The sequence below is a fragment of the Podarcis liolepis genome (assembly GCF_965112155.1).
Source record: "Podarcis liolepis genome assembly, chromosome: 14".
Classification (NCBI taxonomy): domain Eukaryota; kingdom Metazoa; phylum Chordata; class Lepidosauria; order Squamata; family Lacertidae; genus Podarcis; species Podarcis liolepis.
In genome coordinates this window covers 38,348,878-38,372,140 of record NC_139569.1, presented here as the reverse complement: position 1 = coordinate 38,372,140, position 23,263 = coordinate 38,348,878, and the positions used below count along the sequence as shown (strand labels likewise).

The following is a 23,263-nucleotide window of genomic DNA, read 5'->3' as shown; positions in this document are numbered from 1 at the left end:
GGACGTCAACCCAGTTAGCAATGACACTGCTGTTGTGCAAAGCCTTATTGCGAGGTCTGCTGACCTTTGCCCCAGGGCAGCGAAACGTCTGGCTGAGTAGATGAGGCTGGGCCAGATGACATGATATAAGGCGGCTTCCTGTGTTTCGATGCACAGGAACATTGGGAAACCTTTAATCCTGTCTTATTCTCCCCCCTCCGCTACCTCCCAACAAGGTGAAGGAATTCCACACAGAAGTCAATACGTCAATTAGGTTCTAGTGGGAGGCGATGGTCTAAACAGAGACAGTTTCAGTGGGAAGACTCGAGAAACAAGGGAGATAGAGGGAAAGGTTGCATAAACATTTACTTAAGCCTTGTGTAGCCCAGGGTTAAAGGTCAGCTAGATTTTGCTCGGCAGGAAAACGAGGAAAGATTTTTTTGTTGTTGTTGCTGCTGCTGTTTCCTGCACTTACCAGGGCACAGGGGGCAGAATTATCTCGGAAGCTGTGTGCCGGGGATTCTAGAAGGCGGCTGTGATGCTACGTTCACTGCCAGTGGGTTAAGATTTATGGTAGCAACGAGTTCAGGACAGAGCAACGCTTTTTGAACGCTAATGGAGATGTCATTTCTCAGCATGCCTTTGTCAGCTGCAAAGTCTGAATCATAAAAACCTGGATCTTAGATTGCAGCGGCAATGCCAAGGAGCCGGGGCTTACTCATTTTAGCTTCATCATCACCAGAATAAATTGCCGTTCACAACCAGCATGCAATCCAGATTTGATTCCCCTCAAAGCAACGCAGACATTCCTAACATTTGCAAAGGGAGCTGAGGTGAGTGACTAGGGTGGCCAAGAGCCACCCTTTTAAAGAGGACAGTCCTTTATTTAAAAGGTTGTCAAAGAGCAACACCCTATTCAAAGGAGTCCTGTGCTTAAATGGTTCTCCAAGTCCTGTTTAAAGATAAACACCCCAAAGATGAGAGAACAGAAGCTCTGAAAATGATCAGCAGCACAGGAGACCAAGCAGGCACCCAGGTCTCTTGGTCACAGACTGCGTCCAGACAACACGTTTATTGAGCACTGTTTGCTGTTTATTTAACTATTGCCTTATACTGAGTCAGTTCATTGGTTCAACCAGCTTGGTATTGTTGACACTGATTGGCAGCTGCTCTCCAGGGTTTCGGAAAGGGGTTTTCCCCAGCCCTACCTGCAGACACCAGGGATTAAACCTGGAACCTTTTGCATTCAAAGTGCATGCTCTGCGACCGAGCTACAGCCTTTTCCCCAAGATATTCTGCTAACGTCAGGCATGTCACTTAAGCTGAACTGGAACTTACCTGTCATAACCTTTTTTGGCTTATAATTCCACCCTCCCACTCCCAAGATGATGTCCCAATATATAAACATACTGTTCCAAGCCACCCCAATCTCTGAGCAGTGTGAGATTGCATGGGTCCAGGGACTTACGCAGGGGCTGTTTCCTTTGGAAATGGGGCACAGTGGAGACTGTGGTGTCTTTATGATATGTGGTTTATTTACATATATATGCAATCTGAGTCTAGACCAGTGTTTCCCAAGCTTGGGTCTCCGGTTGTTTTTGGACTACAACTCCCACCATCCCTAGCTAGCAGCAGCAATGGTCAGGGATGATGGGAATTGTAGTACAGAAACATTTGGGAGACCCAAACTTGGGAAACGCTGGTCTTGATGAATGAGAATCTGAGCACTACACCCCATACAGAGGGTCTCTTGTTAGTTCCATAGGCGCAGCCAGCTTGGGGCTAACACAGAGAAATCTGCCATGCTCTCTCTTTGTTACAGCCTGTCTCAGTCCACCCACATGGTGTTCTGCCCTGCCCTTCCTCTTCCTTCTCACTGCTAACCCAGTGATACTATTTCCCTCCAGGCAACATCATCCAAATCCTAAACCCTTCTTGTCTCTGCCCACTAACACACAGCTGGAGGAGGGAGCCCACCTCTCCTTGTCTTGTACCTCATTGACCTCTTAATGGCTTCCTTGACAGGTCAATGACTAGCCATCATCAGCCTTCAGTTCTTCAATGACCCACACTCAGCTAGCTCTGTTAAGCTGGCCTGGCTCCTTATCATAAGCTGAATCCAGGGGTTTCTGTGTTCCGCATGGTTTAGTCAAACCTTGATTAATTCCCACTTCTACTAAACCCAAGAATTATGGGCGACTTGCACACACAAATTCTGGCACCCAAAACTTATAACCATAGTTTCCCCTTTATAAATTAGCTGCTTGGATAATTTTGGCCATATGTTTTCCCATCACATATCTGGTGTTCCTGGTATTCAGTAACTTTCCCTCTCTTGTTCTGGCTTCAGGATCACATAAAGACGATGTCTTCCAAAATACGATAGGCTGAAAACAAGCTAGACCCAAGGATTTTGGAAACAGCAGATGCCCCATGTGCTCAATCATTCCCAAGATGAACAAGCAACTAGCAGTAATTAATAAACTGGTTGCACAAAATTCTAGGTGTGAAATATGGATATAAAATTTACAGCATGTTATGGGACGCGGGTGGCGCTGTGGGTTAAACCACAGAGCCTAGGACTTGCCGATCGGAAGGTCGGCGGTTCGAATCCCCATGACGTGGTGAGCTCCCATTGCTCGGTCCCTGCTCCTGCTAACCTAGCAGTTCGAAAGCACGTCAAAGTGCAAGTAGATAAATAGGTACCGCTCCGGCGGGAAGGTAAACAGCGTTTCCGTGCACTGCTCTGTTTCACCAGAAGCGGCTTAGTCATGCTGGCCACATGACCCGGAAGCTGTACGCCGGCTCCCTCGGCCAATAAAGCAAGATGAGTGCCACAACCACAGAGTCGGCCACTTTACCTTTACTATGGTTTAAGAGAAAGTTATATGAAAATGATATAGTGTTGGTATCTGACACCAAGTAAACTAGCAAAAATGTATAAATCTAAATCAAACAAGTGTTGGAAATGTAAAGAGAAAGAAGGTTCTTTTTATCATATGTTGTGGTCCTGTATTAAAGTTAAAGTTTACCGGGAAATGATATACAATGAATTGAAAAGGATGTTCAAAGTATCTTTTATTAAATAAAAAACCCCAGAAGCTTTTCTTTTGGGAATTATTGGGACAGAACTACAGTACCTCAATTGTATATAAATTTATTTATGTATGCTACTACAGCGGCAAGAATGCTGCTTGCCCAAAAGTGGAAAGAAGCAGAAGTCCCAGCAAAGGAAGAATGGATACAAAAACTTATGGGATATGCAGAAATGGCAAAACTTACTGGAAGAATAAGAAATCAAGATAGCAAACTTTTTATAAAACAATGGAAATGGTTTATTTAATATTTACAGATAAATTGTAAACAGATAAGAACATTATTGTAATAACCTGCAGTTTCATAAGAGTATATATTTAAAGTAGATAATTAAATGAGCAAATTAAATGAATTTGGATATGCAGAATATAATAAAAATTTAAGGAACCACAGAAAGAGAGGGAAGGAAGTCAAATTTTGAAATGCTAAATTGATTGTAAAATTAATGAAATGTATAAATTTGAAAAGTATAAATAAAAACTTTTTGAAAAAACAAAATTCTAGGTGTACACACACAACCAGTTAATTAATTTTATTATACATTTCTATCTCACCTTTCCTTCAAGGAGCTCAAGGTGGGATATGTCCTCCCCAATACCATTTCACCTGTACATCAACCCGGTGTGGTAGGCTAAGCTAATAGACACTGATGGACCCAAATCTACCCAGTGAGCATCATGGCTGAATGGGGTTTTAACCCTTGCTTCCCAGGTCCTAGTCTGACCCAATACCCACTACACCACACTGGTTCTTCTAGATTATCATGAATGAGCCTTGGGTCTTACGCACATCCGTTCCCCGCTCCTTCTATCACATACAAGAGAGACCAAAAGAGTGTGATAATGGTTTGCTCCTTGGCAGAGCACCAGGAATGGTTTGTTTTCACTAACTTTGGTTAGAACAAACCACAGTTTCCGAATTTCTTCCAGTCCTCTTCCACCGTCTCTCTCCCCTGGTCGCGGATTCTGCCGGTCATCTCTGCCATACTCATATACTCTGTCACCTTCGCTTGCCATTCTTCCAGAGTAGGTAACTGCTGCGTCTTCCAATACTTTGCCAGAAGAATTCTCGCCACTGTGGTAGCATACATAAAAAATTTTTTGTCCTTCCTTGGCACCAATTGGCCTACCATACCCAAGAGAAAGGCCTCTGGCTTTTTCAAAAATGTCCATTTAAGGACCTTTTTAATTTCATTATAGATCATTTCCCAGTAGGCCTTTACCTTCGGGCAGGTCCACCAAAGGTGATAAAAGGTACCTTCAATCTCATTACATTTCCAACATTTATTACTGGGCAGATGATAAATTTTTGCAAGTTTGACTGGGGTCATATACCACCTATAAGTCATTTTCATTATATTCTCTCTTAATGCATTACAAGCTGTAAACTTGATACCTGTATTCCATAACTGTTCCCAGTCATCAAACATTATGTCATGACCTATGTCTTGTGCCCATTTAATCATGGCTGATTTTACTACTTCATCTTGTGTATTCCACTTCAGCAGCAGATTGTACATTCTCGACAAGTTCTTTGTATTGGGTTCTAACAATTCTGTTTCTAATTTCGACCTCTCCATCTGGAAACCTATTTTCCTGTCCTGTTTAAATACCTCATTTATCTGACGGTAGTGCAACCAGTCTCGTACCTTAGACTTTAATTTATCAAAACTCTGCAACTTAAAGACTGTTGCAAAATTGATGACGGCTGAGATGTTATGGTTATAAGAAATAGAGAACTGCAGCTGTAAATCTTAATTCTAGAAAAAATGCATAATGAATATGAGTGAACAAATTGAAACGAAGGGTTGCTGAGAAAGGGTTAACATAAGGATGCAGAAAAAGGGAGGTATGGGGAAGTCCGGGAAAGAAGGTTTATGAAAATAAGTTTAAGAAATTATACATGTTTATTTGTTTGTCTGTCTTGTATGATTTTGTTTTGTTATTTGTTTTATTATATGTTTGGAAAATTAATAAAAATTATTATAAAAAAAAAAGAACAAACCACAGTTTCCGGAGTCCCTACAGTTTGATCCTTGGCAGAGGGACCCAATAGATGCTGCTTTGTTTTCACTAACTTTGGTTAGAACAAACCACAGTTCCCAGAGTTTGTGTGTAATGAAGAACTGTAGTTTTTGGTAATGTGAAAATTGAAGCTTTCTTTGCCCTGCTCTCATGGCTTGCTGTGCCATCTTCAAGATGATATAAACCTAGGGGTAGGGAACTGGCAGTCCGCAGGCCACAACTGGCCCACAAAGCCTCTCTGAATGGCCCACCAGCTGTCTGCTCTGTTTCCTGGTGGTCTCAGCAGCAGCAGCAGCAACAACAACACTTACTGTAAGAAATTAGCACTGCAGTGTAGAGTCTTGGGGAAGGGGGGCAGTCAGAAGTGGGGCTTCTGGAAAAACAGAAACTAGCAAACCACACAGACGTTTGTCCAGCAGAGGCACAGTTCAGGCTCTCTGGCCCTGATCTGCACCTGAAAAGCACTTCTTGGTTCTTTAGTAACAGTCATCAGTAGTCCAAACTGCTTCTGTCCTTGCAGAAGTGCTCAGCTGTTGTTATGTACTGAGCTGAATCCTAGAACAATAGGATCCATAATGCAGCATTCTGATTGGTCTGCAGGAGCCACCCAATCCAGTTCCAGGTGGAAGTGAACCAGCAACCTGATTGGCCTGCAGGAGCAGCCAATCAGGCTCCTGGATGAAGTGAATCCGCAACCTGATTGGCCTACAGGAGCAGCCCGGAATTAGCCAATCATGCGGGGCCCATTGTGTAAATAATGTATACAGTGGTGCCTCGCAAGACGAAAATAATCCATTCCGCGAGTCTCTTCGTCTAGCGTTTTTTTCGTCTTGCGAAGCAACCCTATTAGCGGCTTAGCGGATTAGCGCTATTAGCGGTTTAGCGGCTATTAAAGGCTTAGCGGCTTAGCGGCTAAAAGGCTATTAGTGGCTTAGCGGCTTAGCGGCTTAGAAAAAAGGGGAGTGCGAAAAAAATCGCAAGACTCGCAAGATGTTTTCGTCTTGCGAAGCAAGCCCATAGGGAAATTCGTCTTGCGAAGCGCATTGAAAAACGGAAAACCCTTTCGTCTAGCGGGTTTTTCGTCTTGCGAGGCATTCGTCTTGCGGGGCACCACTGTATATGACTAGATGTTTTGGGGAAAGTTTCATTCATTGCTACTACGAGCTGAATAAAGAGCATGAAATTCACACTCGACTCCGAGTATATTTCAGCTGCCCTTGCCAAGTTTTGCTCAGCCTTCTCTTGACAGCAACAGGAGCTGGAGTGAAGGCACCACAGTTCAGCTGTGGCATGGCAAGTAGGTTTTAATGGATATGAAAAATTGGCTGTCCCCATTTTCCCCATCACTCAAGATCTAGGGAAGGGTCGTTATGCCAACATTTTAGAGAAGCGCACCTGTCCACATTTACCAGCTGAGCAAGGGGCAGAAGAGGGTGGCGTTTCTCTCTGTGATTTTGGATTAAGGGTGTGTATGTTATGATGCACACCCTCCAACAGTTCTCCAATGAAAATAGGGGCGTCCTATTCCATAATAGCAGGGCTTCTCCTCAGCAGGAACTCAACAGAACTCAGTTCTGGCACCTCTCTGGTGGGCACCACTGCCATTATAAGAGGAGCGGGTGAAAGGGAGCAGGTCTAACCACTGTGGTCTAAACCACTGAGCCTCTTGGGCTTGCTGATTGGAAGGTTGGCGGTTCGAATCTCCGCAGTGGGGTGAGCTCTTGTTGCTCTGTCCCAGGTCCTGCCAACATAGCAGTTTGAAAGCACGCCAGTGTGAGTAGATAAATAGGTACCACTGCAGCGGGAAGGTAAGCGGAGTTTTTGTGCGCTCTGGTATCTGTCACGGTATCCCGTTGTGCCTGAAGCAGTTTAGTCATACTGGCCACATGACCCAGTAAGTGGACAAAAGCCATCTCCCTCGGCCTGAAAAGCGAGATGAGCACCACAGCCCATAGTTGCTTTTGACTGGACTTAACCGTGACGAGTGCCAGAGCGCACAGAAAATGCCATTTACCTTCCTGCCACAGCGGTACCTATTTATCTACTTCGACTGGTGTGCTTTCTAACTGCTAGCTTGGAAGGAGCTGGGATAGAGCAATGGGAGCTCACCCCATTGTGCAGATTCGAACCACCGACCCGCGTCCCTTCAGGATTAATACTGGTGTAGGAATACAGTGTGCCATAGTTAACGCCATAAAGGAAGGGAGTGGGAATTTGTGCACAGGAGGGGCTGAAAGCATGCAAACATGTGGTATTCTCCTGGTTGTGTGTAAGCGATTGGGACTGCACCAGGCTGAATGCTCTTACGTTCAGCAGATTTTACTGCTCACTACTTCAGATTTTCCCCTGACCTTACAATGCACGATGCTGTGGAATCAAAGGTTTCTCATGTGATCTAACCATAATTGAGGCCTCCAGTTCCAGAAACATGTTCAGCATTATGATTTATTTCTGGGTTTGCAGTTGAAACTCAGATCATGTGAAATCTGTTCCTGTTTATACTGAGTCTTGAGCAGCCCAGAACAACCCTCTGCCAAGGGACAGGACAATGGCAAGGCAAGGTCATCACACTTGGTACAGTGCTGCGATTCGTCACTTTGTAGTAGTACCTCAACTAAGCATCTCTGTTCCACACATCTAATCCGGGTGGTTGGGGGACAGAAATGCACTCTGAACATGCTCAGGAGCCTTTCCCATCTGTTCTTATTTCATTTGTTCTAGGATTGAGCCCTGGCAGTCAAAACATGCCAGGGCTCAGTCCTGATGAGACATTGAGCAAATTGTGAACATTGGTGGTGGTGGGGGCAGCATTTAATTACACCTCAAATGACTGCAGGCACAACTAGGAATGTGCAATTTCAGTTTCTTATTTGCCCAGTCTGAAATTCAGTTTCCACATTGATTTGCAATTAAAACAAAAAATCCACAGGGAAATTTTGGTCCTAATCCCAACTCTCCCAAAATTTTGTTCACGTTTTAGTATCATTTTTATAGAATTCACATCACTGCACTTATAGAAAGCAAAGGACAAAATTGAGCACATTTATGGCGCATTAACTTAAATGGAAGAGTTAAGTTAAATAAATACTTCAATGCCACGGAAGTCAACAGGATTAAAATTATTTAGCATAGGCTGAATTATGGCCTCAGCATGAATAGTAGAGGAGGAGATAATTAAATGTGGCGGGCTTAAAAAAATAAATTTTTTTTAGCTTACCAAACTCTTTAAAGTCACCTGACTGGTTATTAATGCATACTAAGCACGCAATTAGCTTTTCAGAAGTCAATTTCAGGAAATTGTGTGAAGCAAACTGGAAAATTAACTGGGTAATTTACAAAAAATAACACACTTGGTTTTCTCTCCACACAAACACCCCACATTCATCTACTGGGGCAAAAGAGGAGGAACCTACATGCAATGACAATGATAAATGAGCATTTTGAAGACAAAGGCTACCTCTTGGGGGGGGGGGGACTTTGATCTCAGAGCCGCTCAGTCATTTAAAAAAAATGTTTTGCATGTTCATCAACATATCTATCGCAGGAAGCAGCCAAGAGGCAAAGGTTTTGTTAAGGTGATTCCAAATTGAGCTCCTACTGAGGATCATTGTTTGTTAGCCACAAGTAAGGTTGCACTGGAAGCGTTTGCAGAACAGCTTGCTGTGTTCCTTGAAACTCTGAATGGAACAAAACCCCAAGAATATATATTAGGAAAGGCTTTGTAAAACCAATCCAATCTACTCTCTTAAACTTCTGTCCGAAACTGCTGAAAATTATCTGGCAAGATAAGATTCATTCATTCATTCATTCTGGCAAGAAGGGAGGGTTTGTGAAGACTGTGGTTCAGTGGTAGAGCACTCACACTTTCCATGTTTAAAAGGGCCAAGGATTAATCCCCAGCAGCATAGCCTCAGCAAGCAGGTGAAAAGCTGGCAACCCTCTCGATCTGAGGGTGGAATGGAATATTCTAGAATATTTCTCTGATGAAAATAGGGACATCCTATTCATAATAATAATAATAATAATAATAATAATAATAATAATAAATGGGACATGGGGAGCACTGTGGTCTAAACCACCGAGCCTCTTGGGCTTGCCAATTGTAAGGTCAGCCATTTTAATCCCCGTGACAGGGAAAGCTCCTGTTGCTCTGTCCCAGCTCCTGCCAACCTAGCAGTTCGAAAGCATACCAGTGCAAGTAGATAAATAGGTACCGCTGTGGTGGGAAGGTAAACGGTGTTTCTGTGTGCTCTGGCTTCCATCACGGTGTTCCGTTGCGCCAGAAGTGGTTTAATTATGTTGGCCGCATGACGCAGAAAGCTGTCTGTGGACAAATGCTGGCTCCTTTCATCATCATCATCATCCCCTGCCCATATGGCTGGGTTGGCCCAGCCACTCTGAGAATCTTCCAGTACATATAAAAACATAATATACCATCAAACATTAAAAATGTCCCTAATCAGGGCTGTCTTCAGATGTCTTCTAAAGGTTGTATAGTTACTTATCTCCTCGATTCTGGTGTCGCATAACTCCATCCCCTCCGATTAAAATACTGACGTCCTAGCATACCCTCCAAAATTTATCCGATGAGATTAGGGATGTCCTAAGAAAAAGTGGGATATTCCAGGATCAAATCAGAAACCGAGATGGCTTCTGTAAATCCAGGACTGTCCCTGGAAAATAGGGACACTTGGAGGGTCTGATACTTTGTCCCAGTGAGTACCATGATCACACACACACACAAAGCACCAATCACACACACATACAGACATTTCCCTTCCAGTACAGTGGTACCTCAGGTTAAGAACTTAATTCGTTCCAGAGGTCCGTTCTTAACTTGAAACAGCTCTTAACCTGAAGTGTGCTTTCGCTAATGAGGCCTCCTGCTGCCGCTGCACCGCTGGTGCGCAATTTTCGTTCTTATCCTGGGACAAAGTTCTTAGCCTGGAGCAACCACTTCCTGGTTAGCGGAGATTGTAACCTGAAGCGTCTGTAACCTGAGGTACCACTGTACACAATCTGCTGATAAGCAAAACTAATCATTTTGAGGATAGAAAACCTGCTGATAAGCAAAGCAAACCTTTTTTTTTAATTTTTAAAATACTGTAATGATTATTTCAGAATTTGCCAGAACAACCAGCCAGAGGGGGGCAGGCAAGGGTAAACCTGGCTACCTTGGCTGATGAGATGTCTCCTTTGGAAAGCAGCGGGCTGGAACCTTGTAAAACATGGCAACATCCTGAGGAAAGAACAACAGGTTGCAACTATCATACACAATTACTTGCAAGTGCATAATGCTTACATGTACAGGCAGTGGACCGACACGTGCCTGCTGTGAAATTAAATGCTAGAAATCTTTTTGACTAAGTAATACATTTTCTTTGCAGTAAAGAAAAGTCAAGTGCGGACTATAAGAGCCAGCAGCACCATCATTGCAATTGTCACTTTGCAAGCAAACAGAAACATAACTCAAATTACTATAAAATGAATTAACATAGTACTGAAAATATACATACATACACAAATGCATGATCACTAAGTTCATTGTAAATAAACTATATGGGTGTATATTATGCCAGAAGGTGTGTTATGTACTGAGTTGAATAGGATCCAAAAGGCAGCAGTCTGATTGGTCCTAGAACAATAGGGTTCAGAATGCAGCAGTCTGATTGGTCCTAGAACAATAGGGTTCAGAATGCAGCAGTCTGATTGGTCCACAGGAGCCACCCAATCCAGCTCCAGGTGGAAGTGAATCTGCAACCTGATTGGCCTACAGGTGAACCCCAGAATTAGCCAATCACGAGGGGTCCATTGTGTAAATAATGTATATAAAGCAGACCTTCTGGGGGAACTTCCATTCCTCCTCACCACTATGAGCTGAATAAAGAGCATGGAATCCACTCCTGAGTATATTTCAAGTTGTTATTCCAAAACATAATAAAAAGTGACCGTCATTCTATCTGCAGATCCACACCATACTTTTAAAGAACATTCAGTGTGCATTTAAAGCACACAACGTCCTACAAAGTATGTTGGGAAGTGTAGTTTCACCAGCGCACAGTGACAATTCTCAGCACCCATAACAAACTGCATGTCTTTTCCCAGACTGGTTTATCAATTGATTCATCTTCCCAGGGAACTCTGGGAATGGTAGTTCTATGACAGGAGACTCCTAACAAGTCCCAGCAAGCTAAATGAAGTGATATAAAATCAATATAACTGTACAGTGTGGATTAAGCCTCTGATAGCTCCCAGAGGCCAACTTGTTCCAACAAAGTCTGGCACTCAGTTGAGGCCTTTTATCCCTTTGCAGCCGAATTACCTTAACCAGGGTAGTTCATCTAACTCAGCGGTTCTCACTAACTCGTGGGTAGGCAAACTAAGGCCCGGGGGCCGGATCTGGCCCAATCACCTTCTAAATCCGGCCCGCAGATGTTCCGGGAATCGGTGTGTTTTTACATGTCCTTTCACAGTGGTACCTCTCGTTGTGAACGGGATCTTGGAATCTTATCCATAGTATAGGTAATACCCTTGCAAACTCTAAAAGTAGGACTGGAGCCCATTTCAGAAATGTAAATTGAGTACTTGTGAAAGTAAATGAATCTATTGTTAAAAATGTACATAAATGTACATAAGCTTGCAAGTGATTAAGGCAATATTTCTAAAGAAAGAAGCACAAGTTGTTTGTAGGTGATTCCCACACATCTTGTAGTTGTGATAGTAGAGCTGCCACATGTCCGGGATTTAAAAGGTGGAAGTGGCGTCCTGGGGAATTTCCCCAGCAATTTTAAAATTTTGTAGTCTTTCTTTAAAAAATGCTTAATAACTTTCAGGGTATCCTGATTTTTTACTTTATGAAATATGGCAACCCTAATTGATAGTCTTAGAAAAGGTGTAGTACATCCCAGATCTGTCTCCCCAAGCAATTCTGAATCTTTTAAGCACCCCTGCTCAGTCTAGCACCATGATGGGGATGCAGACTGCCCAGTCCCTGCTTACCAGCTCCATCATCTTCTGAGTGGGAAGGGGGCATGGACCAGCTGAGGGGGTCTGGCTGTGTACCTGTTCCTGCAAAAGGAGTGTGTGCATGGAATGGCCACGCCAGGCTTGGCCAACATGGTGCTATCCACATGGACTCCAACCCCCATCCTCCATTGCCAGTATGGTCAATGGTCAGGGATGGTGGGAGTTCTAGTCCAGCAACACCTGGCTACACCAGATGTACAGAGTTGAATAGGATCCAAAAGGCAGCAGTCTGATTGGTCCTAGAACAATAGGATTCAGAATGCAGCAGTCTGATTGGTCCTAGAACAATAGGATTCAGAATGCAGCAGTCTGATTGGTCCTAGAACAATAGGATTCAGAATGCAGCAGTCTGATTGGTCCTAGAACAATAGGATTCAGAATGCAGCAGTCTGATTGGTCCACAGGAGCCACCCAATACAGCTCCAGGTGGAAGTGAATCTGCAACCTGATTGGCCTACAGGTGAATCCTGGAACTAGCCAATCACGTGGTGCCCATTGTGCAAATAATGTAGATAAAGCAGACATTCTGGGGGAACTTCCATTCCTCCTCACCACTACGAGCTGAATAAAGAGCATGAAATCCACTCTCGACTCCGAGTATATTTTAATATGTTTAGCTGCACCCTCTACTGGCATACAGACCACGGATGATTGGCCAAGGGTGAATATGCCCCGGCAGGGCAAAAAGGGTTAGCCACACCAGGCTTAAAAGTACAATTTATTCCCAGTTGCTAGACAAAAAGGGCACTGATTCTCACATGTCTGAGGAAGCAGAGTGTAGCCTATGGAAGCTTACGCCAAGAAGAAAGATGTCAGTTCTTTCAAGGTGCCATAAGAGCTTTAGTTTTCGCGATAACAGCTGAACACGTAAACCCCTCTGCAAATGCATTTTCTTGGATTGCTTTTCTGTGCAACTGGTTCCACACATTTAGGTATTATTTATATATATAAATAATTCAACACAATTCAAAGTGTTGGTGCTGACCTATAAAGCTCTAAATGGCCTCAGTCCGGTATACCTGAAGGAGCGTCTCCACCCCCATCGTTCTGCCCAGACACTGAGGTCCAGCGCCTAGGGCCTTCTGGCAGTTCCCTCCCTGCGAGAAGCCAAGTTACCGGGAACCAGGCAGAGGGCCTTCTTGGTAGTGGCGCCCGCCCTGTGGAACGCCCTCCCACCGGATGTCAAAGAGAAAAACAACTGCCAGACTTTTAGAAGACATCTGAAGGCAGCCCTGTTTAGGGAAGCTTTTACTGTTTGACGGCGGGGTATAAATAAATAAATAAATTGTTGTTGTTGTTGTTGTTGTTAATCCTGCCAATGCTCCAAGGAGCTCCAGGTGGCAAATAGGCGCCCTTTCATCCTTGCTACCATACAAGGTAGATCAGGCTGAGAAACCATGGCTGGCCCAAGGTCACCCCATTGTGCCACTGAGAACAAAGTCTAAGGGGGATACTTTATGTGCTGGGAAGATCCTTTGGGAGGGAGTCCACTCAGGCCACTTGCTATCTTGTAGGTATGCAGTACTGCAGCTGATGGTCTTTATATCTTGCATCGTATTTTGCCCTGTACTTAAGTTTAAAATGCATGACACAGGGGTGTAGAATCAGCTGACTCCTTGACCTCTTCCATCCTCGAGGGCCACTGGCAGGTAGGTGAGGCAATGACATCAAGAAGCGAGTTTTTCTTTGCTCGTGCAACTAGAAATCAAATTGTGCAGGCGAAAGTGCTATGCGCCCAGTGACCAGTGTGCTCAGACAGCCATCTAAGGGCTGCCGTGACTGTTGACACTTGCCACTGTCAGTGCATGCAAATCCCACTTTCAGCAAGGAGCCGTGTCTTTACCTGCCCTACACTCTACAGCAGAGCTTTCCAAAATTTTAATGTTGGCGACACACTTTTTAGACATTTCATCATTTTGTGACACAGCGGGTGGCGCTGTGGGTTAAACCACAGAGCCTAGGGCTTGCCAATCAGAAGGTCGGCCGTTTGAATCCCCGCGATGGGGTGAGTTCCCGTTGCTCGGTCCCTGCTGCTGCCAACCTAGCAGTTTGAAAGCACGTCAAAGTGCAAGTAGATAAATAGGTATTGCTCCAGTGGGAAGGTAAACGGTGTTTCCGTGCGCTACTCTGGTTCACCAGAAGCGGCTTAGTCATGCTGGCCACATGACCCGGAAGCTGTACGCCGGCTCCCTCGGCTAATAAAGTGAGATGAGCACCGCAACCCCAGAGTCGGTAACGACGGGACCCAATGGTCAGGGGTCCCCTTACCTTTACCTAATTCAATTTTACTAGCAAGCCAGAGGTTAAACAAACCCCTTTCCAGCCCCGGGAGGAGGGTAGGGAGTGTTCGTGAAACACACCTTACACAGTGCAGCAGACACACTGTGTCGCAACACACAGTTTGGAAAACATCCTATAGTGCCGTGGTCTGTGGCTCATTTGATATGGCCTCACAGACCAAACGGGTTGTCCTGATTCGGCCTGAAGACTCACTACCACCATGGTATGGCTTCATTTTTGGTCTGTTGGTCATAATGCACCAATGGTGATGTTTTGGCTGCGGACACATTTAACGCATACAATTTCCCCCACCAAGGAATGACTGGGAGCGGCTGCTGAGACCACATAACACCGGTCTTGAAAGACCTACATTGGCTCCCAGTACATTTCCAAGCACAATTCGAAGTGCTGGTGCTGACCTTTAAAGCCCTAAATGGCCTTGGTCCTGTATATCTGAAGGAGCGTCTCCACGCCCATCGTTCTACCCGGACACTGAGCTCCAGCGCTGAGGGCCTTCTGGCGGTTCCCTCACTGTGAGAAGCCAAGTTACAGGGAACCCGGCAGAGGGCCTTCTCGGTAGTGGCGCCTGCCCTGTGGAACGCCCTCCCACCAGATGTCAAAGAGAACGACAACTACCAAACGTTTAGAAGACATCTGAAGGGAATGTTTAGGGAAGCTTTTAATGTTTGATGTATTACAGGGGTACCTCGGGTTACATATGTTTCGGGTTACAGACTCCGCTAACCCAGAAATATTACCTCGGGTTGAGAACTTTGCTTCAGGATGAGAACAGAAATTGTGCTCTGGTGGCGCAGCAGCAGCAGGAGGCCCCATTAGCTAAAGTGGTGCTTCAGGTTAAGAACAGACCTCCAGAACGAATTAAGTACTTAACCCGAGGTACCACTTTACTGTATTTTAAAATTTGGTTGGAAGCCGCCCAGAGTGGCTGGGGAAGCCCAGCCAGATGGGCGGGGTATAAATAATAAATAAATTATTATTATTATTATTCCTGAGAACTCTGACAGGCAGGGATCCTCCATAGCCCTTTTCTGGTGTTGGCCACGATTGAACCAGGGACCTTCTGCCTGCCTGCAAAAACACCTGTCATTTTGAACCGTCAGGGAAGGCAGCAAAGGACTTCGTGAAACGCATCTGTTAAATAGATAATGCAGATACAAAAAGCTGCAGCTCAGCCCTGCCTAGGAGCAAATATTCTTCAGGGATGAGATGCTCAGCTTTAATCCAGAAGCGAGCGCGAGTCGTTCACCATCCGACGCTTGCGGAGAGAAGGCACGAAGCCTGCAACTGCGCGATGCTGGCATTCTTTGTCTGCTCCAGGCTACAAAGTGTCGCTGAGGTCCCGCCCCTTTCCCTGCCCAAAAGGCTCCTCCCTCCTCTTTGCCAGCCCAAAGTGCACGTGGCTCCCAAAGGCGGAGCCAGAACCTCCGGCAAAGGAAGCCACGCCCCCTCCTCCGCCAGCGACTTGAATGGAAAGCAGCGCGCATCCCTCCCACTCCGTCCGTACAAACCCTCAAACGGTGGGAGAGGAAGGCGACCTGTGCGCAGGCGCGGGGAAACAAAATAAATAAATAAAATAAATACAAAACACCCTTCGGGGCGCAAGCGCAGAAGGGCACTCTTCCAATCAGGAGGAGAGTTAGGGATGCTTCCCGCCTCCCCCCCCCCTTTGCAAGTTGAGAATTTTTGCTGGTTAACAACAAAGAAGCGCTCGCCAGAAATGACTCGCATGAGGCGCAAATGGTTTTGCTCGCATTTTTTTGTCGCTGCAAAGGACTAAGGATGGGCGTGCCCGCTGTTTCAAGCGGCTGCGTTGGAGGTATTTGTTTTGTTCTGGACGCGCGTTCCTCAGGCCAACCCGCGATCGCAGCTTGCCTTTCTTTTGTGCACGTGTGCACGTGCGAGCACGCGTTCCAAGTTGAGCGTTCTTTGCGCTGCGCCGCAGTTTATGTTTGCAGAAAGAAAGAAAGAAAGAAAGAAAGAAAGAAAGAAAGAAAGAAAGAAAGAAAGAAAGAGAAGGCGTCCCTCTGATCTGTCAAGTCCCCCTGGAGAGGCCACGCCCCTCTGACCTGGAAACCTCTTCCACCCAACGCCCCCGAATGCGAGCGGGGAGAGCGCACGCCGCTTTGCACATGCTCAGAGGTTATCGCTTGACACACACACACACACCCCGTTGCAGGCATCCAAATTAAAAAGGAGGAAAGGTGTGCGTGTGTGGAGGGGGGCGGGACCCAGGGGTGCCCCCGGCTGCAATTAAAACCCCGCTCTCTTCTGCAGTTTAGACTGTTCCTCTTTTTTTCCATCGGAAGGTTAGGCACTCTTTTTTTTTCTTTTTAAAGGGACACTGTCAGCCCAAGCCACACCCCTCCTGCCTTCCCCTCTGCTGCCGGTGCTGCTCGCAGGAAGCGCCGCGCGTGGCTCCTGGGGCCGGCGCAAATGTCCCTCCCTCCCTCCACCCATCACTCGGGGCCAGCATTTTATCATCCCTGCGTAAAAACCACCGCACCCCGAATGGATAGAGAGAGATCCCTTGGGGAACGAGGAGAAACGAACCCCCTTTCCCGGATGGGAAACGGGTTTGCAAGCGCTCCGTTTGCAATGCCGCAAGAGCCATTAAGTGTCATGTTGGGTCCGCGTTGACTTGATGAATGCGCGGAAGATTTCCTATGTATACATAGACAGATCGACAGGGTTGCTTTTTCTTTCTTTCTTTCTGGATCTTCTCTCTCTCTCTCTCTCTCTCTCTACCCCCCTCCTTTATTGTTCTGCATTAGACAACAAAGAAAAGGAGCCTTGCCTTAGAGGGGCGGGGCCAAGCAGCCCAGCCGGCCCGCCCCCCTCCGCCGGGCCCGGCCAATCGGCTCCTCCAGCGGCGCTGTCGGCGGCTCCCCTCGGCTCGCTCGCTTTTCCCGGCCGCTTACGCTGCGGCGCTCTGATTTCTCCTCCCCTCCCCCGCTCCCCTTTCCCCAGCGCTGTCTGGCTGCAGCAGAGGCTCAGACAGAAAAGAGGAGGAGGAGAAAGCGAGCGAGAGAGAGAGAGAAAGAAAGGGGGAGAGGAGGAGAGGGAGAGAGAGAGAGAAATCGCTGAGTGAGTGGAAGCTGGGAGGGGCTCCTTAAAGAAACGCCTGCCATCGCGGCCAGCAAAGGAACTCAAGGGGGGGAGCCAAAAGCACCGGAGCGCTTCTCTCTATTCTCTGCACGCGCCCCCCCCCCGCGCCCCCCCCCAAGGAGGAGGAGGAAGAAGAAGAAGAAAAAGGGAAAAGCTTGGGGGGAGTCGTGGTGGGGTATTTTTTCTCCTTTTCTTGGAAAGCATCTTATAAACCGGATTGCACTGGAGGGGGGCTTCTTCTCTTTTTTTAAAGCGGCGCGCAAGGAATTTACAATCTGAGCATTTTTGCCCGTTTTGTTTTGTTCTGAGCCAGCATCCAAGATCTGCTTGCCGGGCTTCTCCAACCGCTTCCTCGCCTGCCGTTTGCTGGCCATCTGCCTTGGCTGTTTCCTTTGTGTCTGCTTTCCACCTCCCCCCTTCTCCTGGTGTGTGTGTTGGTGCTGCTTCCCTTCCCTGCTTCCCTCCCTCCCCACCCCCGCCCCCCACTCCTGATCCGAGAGCGCAGGAGGGAAAGGAAGCGGAGGGCGCGATCCCCCCACATCCACCCGGGACTATGCCCAGCTCCTTGTTTGCCGACATGGAGAGGAATGGGAGCGGAGGAGGCGGCGGCGGTGGAGGAGGAGGAGGCGGGGAGACCCTGGATGACCAAAGAGCCCTTCAGATCGCTTTGGATCAGCTCTCCCTGCTGGGCTTGGACAACGACGAGACGGGCTCCCTTTACGACAACGAGCCGCGCAAGAAGAGCGTGAACATGACCGAATGCGTCCCGGTGCCCAGCTCGGAGCATGTCGCCGAGATCGTGGGCAGGCAAGGTGGGGGCTTGGCTCGATCGTCTTTGTGTGTGTGTTGTGTGTGAGAGAGAGATGTGTGGTGGGAATCGAGGGGACGTTTTTTGCTGCTTCTCTCTAGCTGCTGTCTCCTCCCTGGGTTTCTGTGGATGCCTTTTGCCTCCGAGATGCCAACACGGCTCGCCCCCTCGAGTCCAAATTGCAGGGTTTGTGATGATGGCTAACCTGGCCGCCTCTTCTCGACACCCTTCTCCCTCCCTCCCTCCCTCCCCCGCCGCCACTTCCACTCTAGACAAAGAAAGTGAAGCAGAGCAGAGGTGGAGGACGCCTTTCGCATCCAGATGTTTGCGCCTCATCTCGCAGCACAACCCCTCCCCCTTTTATGCCCTAAAAAAACCCTTTTGATTTGATTCTGTGTGCGCAAAAATGCAAGCGGATGCTGGTCAGTGCGCGCGCCTTTATTTGTCAATAGTTAGGAATCGATGGGTGTTTCCTTACAGGCAACGGCAAGGAGGTGAACAATGGGGGGGGGGGTTAGGTTCAAAGCATCTGCATTACGAAGCGGGTGTCTTCAAGAGGGCTGCTGCTGGTACCTTTTTGTATTTCTCGGTGTGTCTGTCTATGTCATCCCCGTCGGGCTCGCTACCACCCCCTCCCCCAGACCCCTTCCCTTCCCCTGAAATGTGCGGAGCACGAGTGTGGTTTTATTAATTTTATTATATATATATATATAAAGGGGGCGTTGCATATTTGGGTTGCCCGCTTGCGATGGATGCAATGTGGCCGCTCACTTCGCGTCTCATAGCGTGGCTGCGTTGGGTGTGGGGAGGTGTTTTGGTATTGTTGTCTCTCTGCCGCCCCACCCCCCTGCAACTTATTATCTCCAAGATGCTGGGCAAATAACGTTTGGGGGCTTTTGTTTGTTTGTTTGTTTGGGCCAATGGGAATATTGGTTGGTTCGAGGTGCGGAGATGGGTGTGTTCCTGTGTCAAAAAGCTGGCGTGGTTGTGATGACTTGCAAATGGAACTCGACGTGGATGAAATGTTGGACCAAGAGGCAGGTTGGCTTGGTGGCCCCCCCTCGTTCCGTTGTTGCACCCCGAAAAGCTGGAGTAGATGTAACCGTGTTTCCTTCCTTTTTTTCCTCCCTTCCCTTCCCTCCCCCTTCCCCCTCCCCCCGCCTTATCTCAGGTTGTAAAATCAAAGCGTTGCGGGCCAAAACCAACACCTACATCAAGACCCCGGTCCGCGGGGAGGAGCCGCTCTTCGTTGTCACGGGCAGGAAGGAAGATGTGGCCATGGCCCGGAGGGAGATCATTTCGGCGGCGGAACACTTCTCCATGATCCGCGCCTCCCGGAACAAAAACACCGTGCTCAACGGCACGGTGCCCAGCCCGCCCAACCTGCCGGGCCAAACCACCATCCAAGTGCGGGTCCCTTACCGGGTGGTGGGCCTGGTGGTGGGGCCCAAGGGGGCCACCATCAAGCGCATCCAGCAGCAGACGCACACCTACATCGTGACGCCCAGCCGCGACAAAGAGCCCGTCTTCGAGGTGACCGGCATGCCGGAGAACGTGGACCGCGCGCGGGAGGAGATCGAGGCGCACATCGCCATGCGCACGGGCGGCATCATCGAGCTCACCGACGACAACGACTTCCACGCCAACGGCACCGACGTGGGCTTCGAGCTGGCCGCCGGCGGCGCCGGGAGCCTCTGGAGCAAGCCCACGCCGCCCCCTCCGCCGCCGCCCCCTCCTCCTCCGCCGCCCCCTCCGCCGCCCTCCTCTTCCAGCATCACCCCGACGCCGGGCCGCAAGCCCTTCTGCAGCTACCGCAACGACAGCTCCAGCTCGCTGGGCAGCGCTTCCACCGACTCGTACTTCGGCAATGGCGTCGGAGGAAGCGGCGGCAGCAGCAGCGCCCGCTTGGCCGACTACAGCCCGCCCAGCCCGTCGCTCAACTTCCCGCACCACAACGGCAACAACAACAACAACGGCTACGGCGTCTATGGCGGCGGAGAGGTGCTCTCGTCGCCCGACTGCTGCGCCTCCGAGCTGCCGCCCTTCGATTCCCCGCCCGGCTTCGACTTGGCGCCGGCGCCTCCGCCCGGCGCGCCGCTGCTCTGGTCGCAGTTCGAGCGCGGGTCCTCGTCGCCCGGAGCCGTCGCGTTTCCCGCCGGTGGCGGCGGCGGCGCGCCTCCGTCGAACGCCAACCTGGCCTTGCTGGTGAGCAGCGGAGGGCAGAGGCGGGGCGCCGGGCCGCCTCCGCCCCCGCCTCCTCCTCCTCCCACGCGCCTTTCCCCGCCTCTGCACGTCGGGGCGGGAGGCGTGGCGCTGGAGCAGCACCCGCTGGCGCGGCGGGTGCGCAGCGACCCGGGCGGCCGCCTCATCGCCGCCGCCGTGGCCGCCGCTGCTGCTGCCGCCGCGGCCGCTGCAGCCGCTTCCTCGCCGTCCGCCCCGTCGTCGTCGTCGCCCTGCTCCTACCCTCTGTACGCCAACGGGCTGGGCTGCCACTTGCCGGGCCTGCCGTCGGATTCGTCGGCGTCGTCGTCCTCGTCGTCCAGCTCCTCTTCCAGCTCGTCGTGCTCGTCGTCGGGGCTGCGGAGGAAAGGCAGCCGCGACTGCTCCGTGTGCTTCGAGAGCGAGGTGATCGCGGCGCTGGTGCCCTGCGGCCACAACCTCTTCTGCATGGAGTGTGCCAACCGCATCTGCGAAAAGACGGAGCCCCAGTGCCCCGTGTGCCACAGCGCCGTCACTCAGGCCATCCGGATCTTTTCCTAAGGGTCCCCAAACCGCGACCCCTCCCTCCCTCCCTCCTTCCCTCCCTCTCATGGGTGCCAACTTGAATTAAAAAATGGGTGTAGACGTGTGCCAGGCCAGCTGCACCCTGCATAATGGATCGCAAGGCATGGGGTGCCAACTTGAATGAATTATTGGGGGCCCCGGCAAGCCCCGCCCCACGTCATCGATCACATGATGCGGTGCATGCACCCCATTTGAAGGGCAATGCCCACCAATTTTAGGGGGCCCGCCCCCATCAATTATTTTGTGGGGGCAAAGACCCCTCAGAGTTGGCTCCTGTGATGCACCCCATAAACTTTTGGGGGGCCCAGCTCCCTCAAATACTTTATTGGGGGGCAAAGGGACCTCGACCTCTCAGAGTTGGCTCCTATGCTTCCTCTTTCTCTCCCCCCCCCCCACAGACAAGCAACCTCCTCTTCTTCAAAAGGTCTTCTACTTGCCTATATACATGCATATAAATATATATAATATCTGTGTCGAGCTTTTAAAGCTGCAGTATCCGCACATCCCAAAAATAATATAAATAATAACAGAGTGGGGGGACGGGGTGGGGTGGGGGAACCTGACGTTTTGCAGGATGATGACCATCTTGGTTTTTGAAAAAATAACTTCTGTTTTTGTTTCCTTGCATTCTTGAGTGTGCTGTAGCTTAGGAATGGGTTTAAGGGGGATGTTTGTGACACCTGGTGCATGCTATAAATATTAAGGAACGACATTCTAGTAATAGACTAGTTTTTACACTTTCTCTTAAGGCCAAGCTTCCAAATCAAATGATATCTCTCTTCTCTCTCTTCTCTCTTCTCTTTTTCTCCCTCCCCCCCAAATTAAAATAGGAAATGCATATGGATTATGATGGCGTGTGAACAGTTAGTATAATGTGCTGGTAGTTGGTAGATTGCTTATTGAGAAATAAATCTATGGATGGATAACTTTTCTTGAATGTTCTCGAAAGGGCAAGATTTTTTCCTGTGAATTTTTAATAATAATAATGATGATGATAATAATAATAATGAACTTATGATACTGCAGCTTTATCAAAGAAAAAAAGAAGAAAAAAAGGAAACTGTAACATATCTCTTATATATATTAAAACGTTTAAAGGTTTTAAAGATAAATTGCATTAATACAGATTGAAGTATTTTATTCTTTTTTGACTTGAAAAATTATATTTCATATTGCAAAGATGTTTACAAGTATTTTAATTTAAGTTCAGTGAACTTTTTTGTAGCTGGGTTAAATCTTTTTTATTTTTTGGTATGGCCTTATGGCGAAGAACACTGTATTATTTTACTATCACACAATTGTGAATGGAATTGCAAAACCATAAAATGTGTAATACTTTGAACAGTATTCTGTTGGGCTGGAGATTTTTTATAGGTTCAGAAAAAAGAAATCTTTTAAATCTGCTTCACCCAGCATATTTTCTATTCAGTGATATAAAGCATATTTTATTCTATATTATTACAAAAAAATGGAAGCGTTTAAGCATAAGTCAAAAGGAACTGTTGATGCTTTCTAACATTTGTATAAATAGAATTCAGTGGAAATTACAAAAAAATTCTGTTGCACCACTATAGTTTAGTATTTCTATTTTAATACATTTGTTTACCACTTGTTTATGTATATGTAGGTGATGTTACTTGATCTTAAATGTACTTTACTGAGCAAAGTTTAAAAACAAAGTATATTTTATTTTATGATAAAGGGCCTTTAACCTCATGGTCAGATACTAATATTATATTTGCTGAGACAAGATTTGAAATTGTATCAAGAGTTTTATTTTTCTGACATTTAAAGTTCTACATAATAAAGGTAAAACTTAAGTAATGGTGCTACTTCATGTTTTTTTAAGTATTTCTATATAAATAAAATATTACAGAAAAGCATCTGGTGTTGTGGTTAGATTTTGGTGGTTGTTTTATTGCATTCTTTTATGGTGGGGAGAAGGCAATGTCTCTTTGATCTGAGGTTACTGCTTCGGAAAGTCTTTATCAGGGATGTTCCGCACATTGCCTCACAAGTCTAAGTTTGGCAAGGAGCCCTAGTGAATCCTCACTCTCAGAAAAGTCCCCTTTGGTTTTCTTTTTTAAAAATGAAGTGTTTCAGAAGAAGCTTTGAGTGTGATCCTTAGAATGCAACAAAC

General features: G+C 47.6%; 1 protein-coding gene across 3 annotated transcripts; it reads left to right on the top strand.

The window, feature by feature from the left end:
- The first annotated feature begins 17,839 nt into the window (after nt 1–17,839).
- Nucleotides 17,840–23,006, top strand: MEX3B (mex-3 RNA binding family member B). 3 transcript variants are annotated; one of them, XM_083476136.1, is made up of 2 exons: nt 17,840–18,343; nt 19,511–23,006. In XM_083476136.1, exons 1-2 carry the CDS (start codon nt 18,085–18,087, stop codon nt 21,097–21,099), a joined length of 1,848 nt encoding a protein of 615 aa, XP_083332262.1. In that variant the 5' UTR covers nt 17,840–18,084; the 3' UTR covers nt 21,100–23,006. The 3 variants fall into 3 exon arrangements, with proteins under 3 accessions (XP_083332262.1, XP_083332261.1, XP_083332260.1); XM_083476135.1 differs by lacking the exon at nt 17,840–18,343 and adding an exon at nt 18,357–18,761; XM_083476134.1 differs by lacking the exon at nt 17,840–18,343 and adding an exon at nt 18,774–19,380.
- Nucleotides 23,007–23,263: the final 257 nt, after the last annotated feature.

Coding starts and splice junctions, on each gene's coding strand:
- MEX3B (XM_083476136.1), top strand. CDS start 18,085: ATGCCCAGCTCCTTGTTTGCCGACATGGAGAGGAATGGGAGCGGAGGA. Junction 18,344..19,510: donor CGAGATCGTGGGCAGGCAAG/GTGGGGGCTTGG, acceptor GCCTTATCTCAG/GTTGTAAAATCAAAGCGTTG.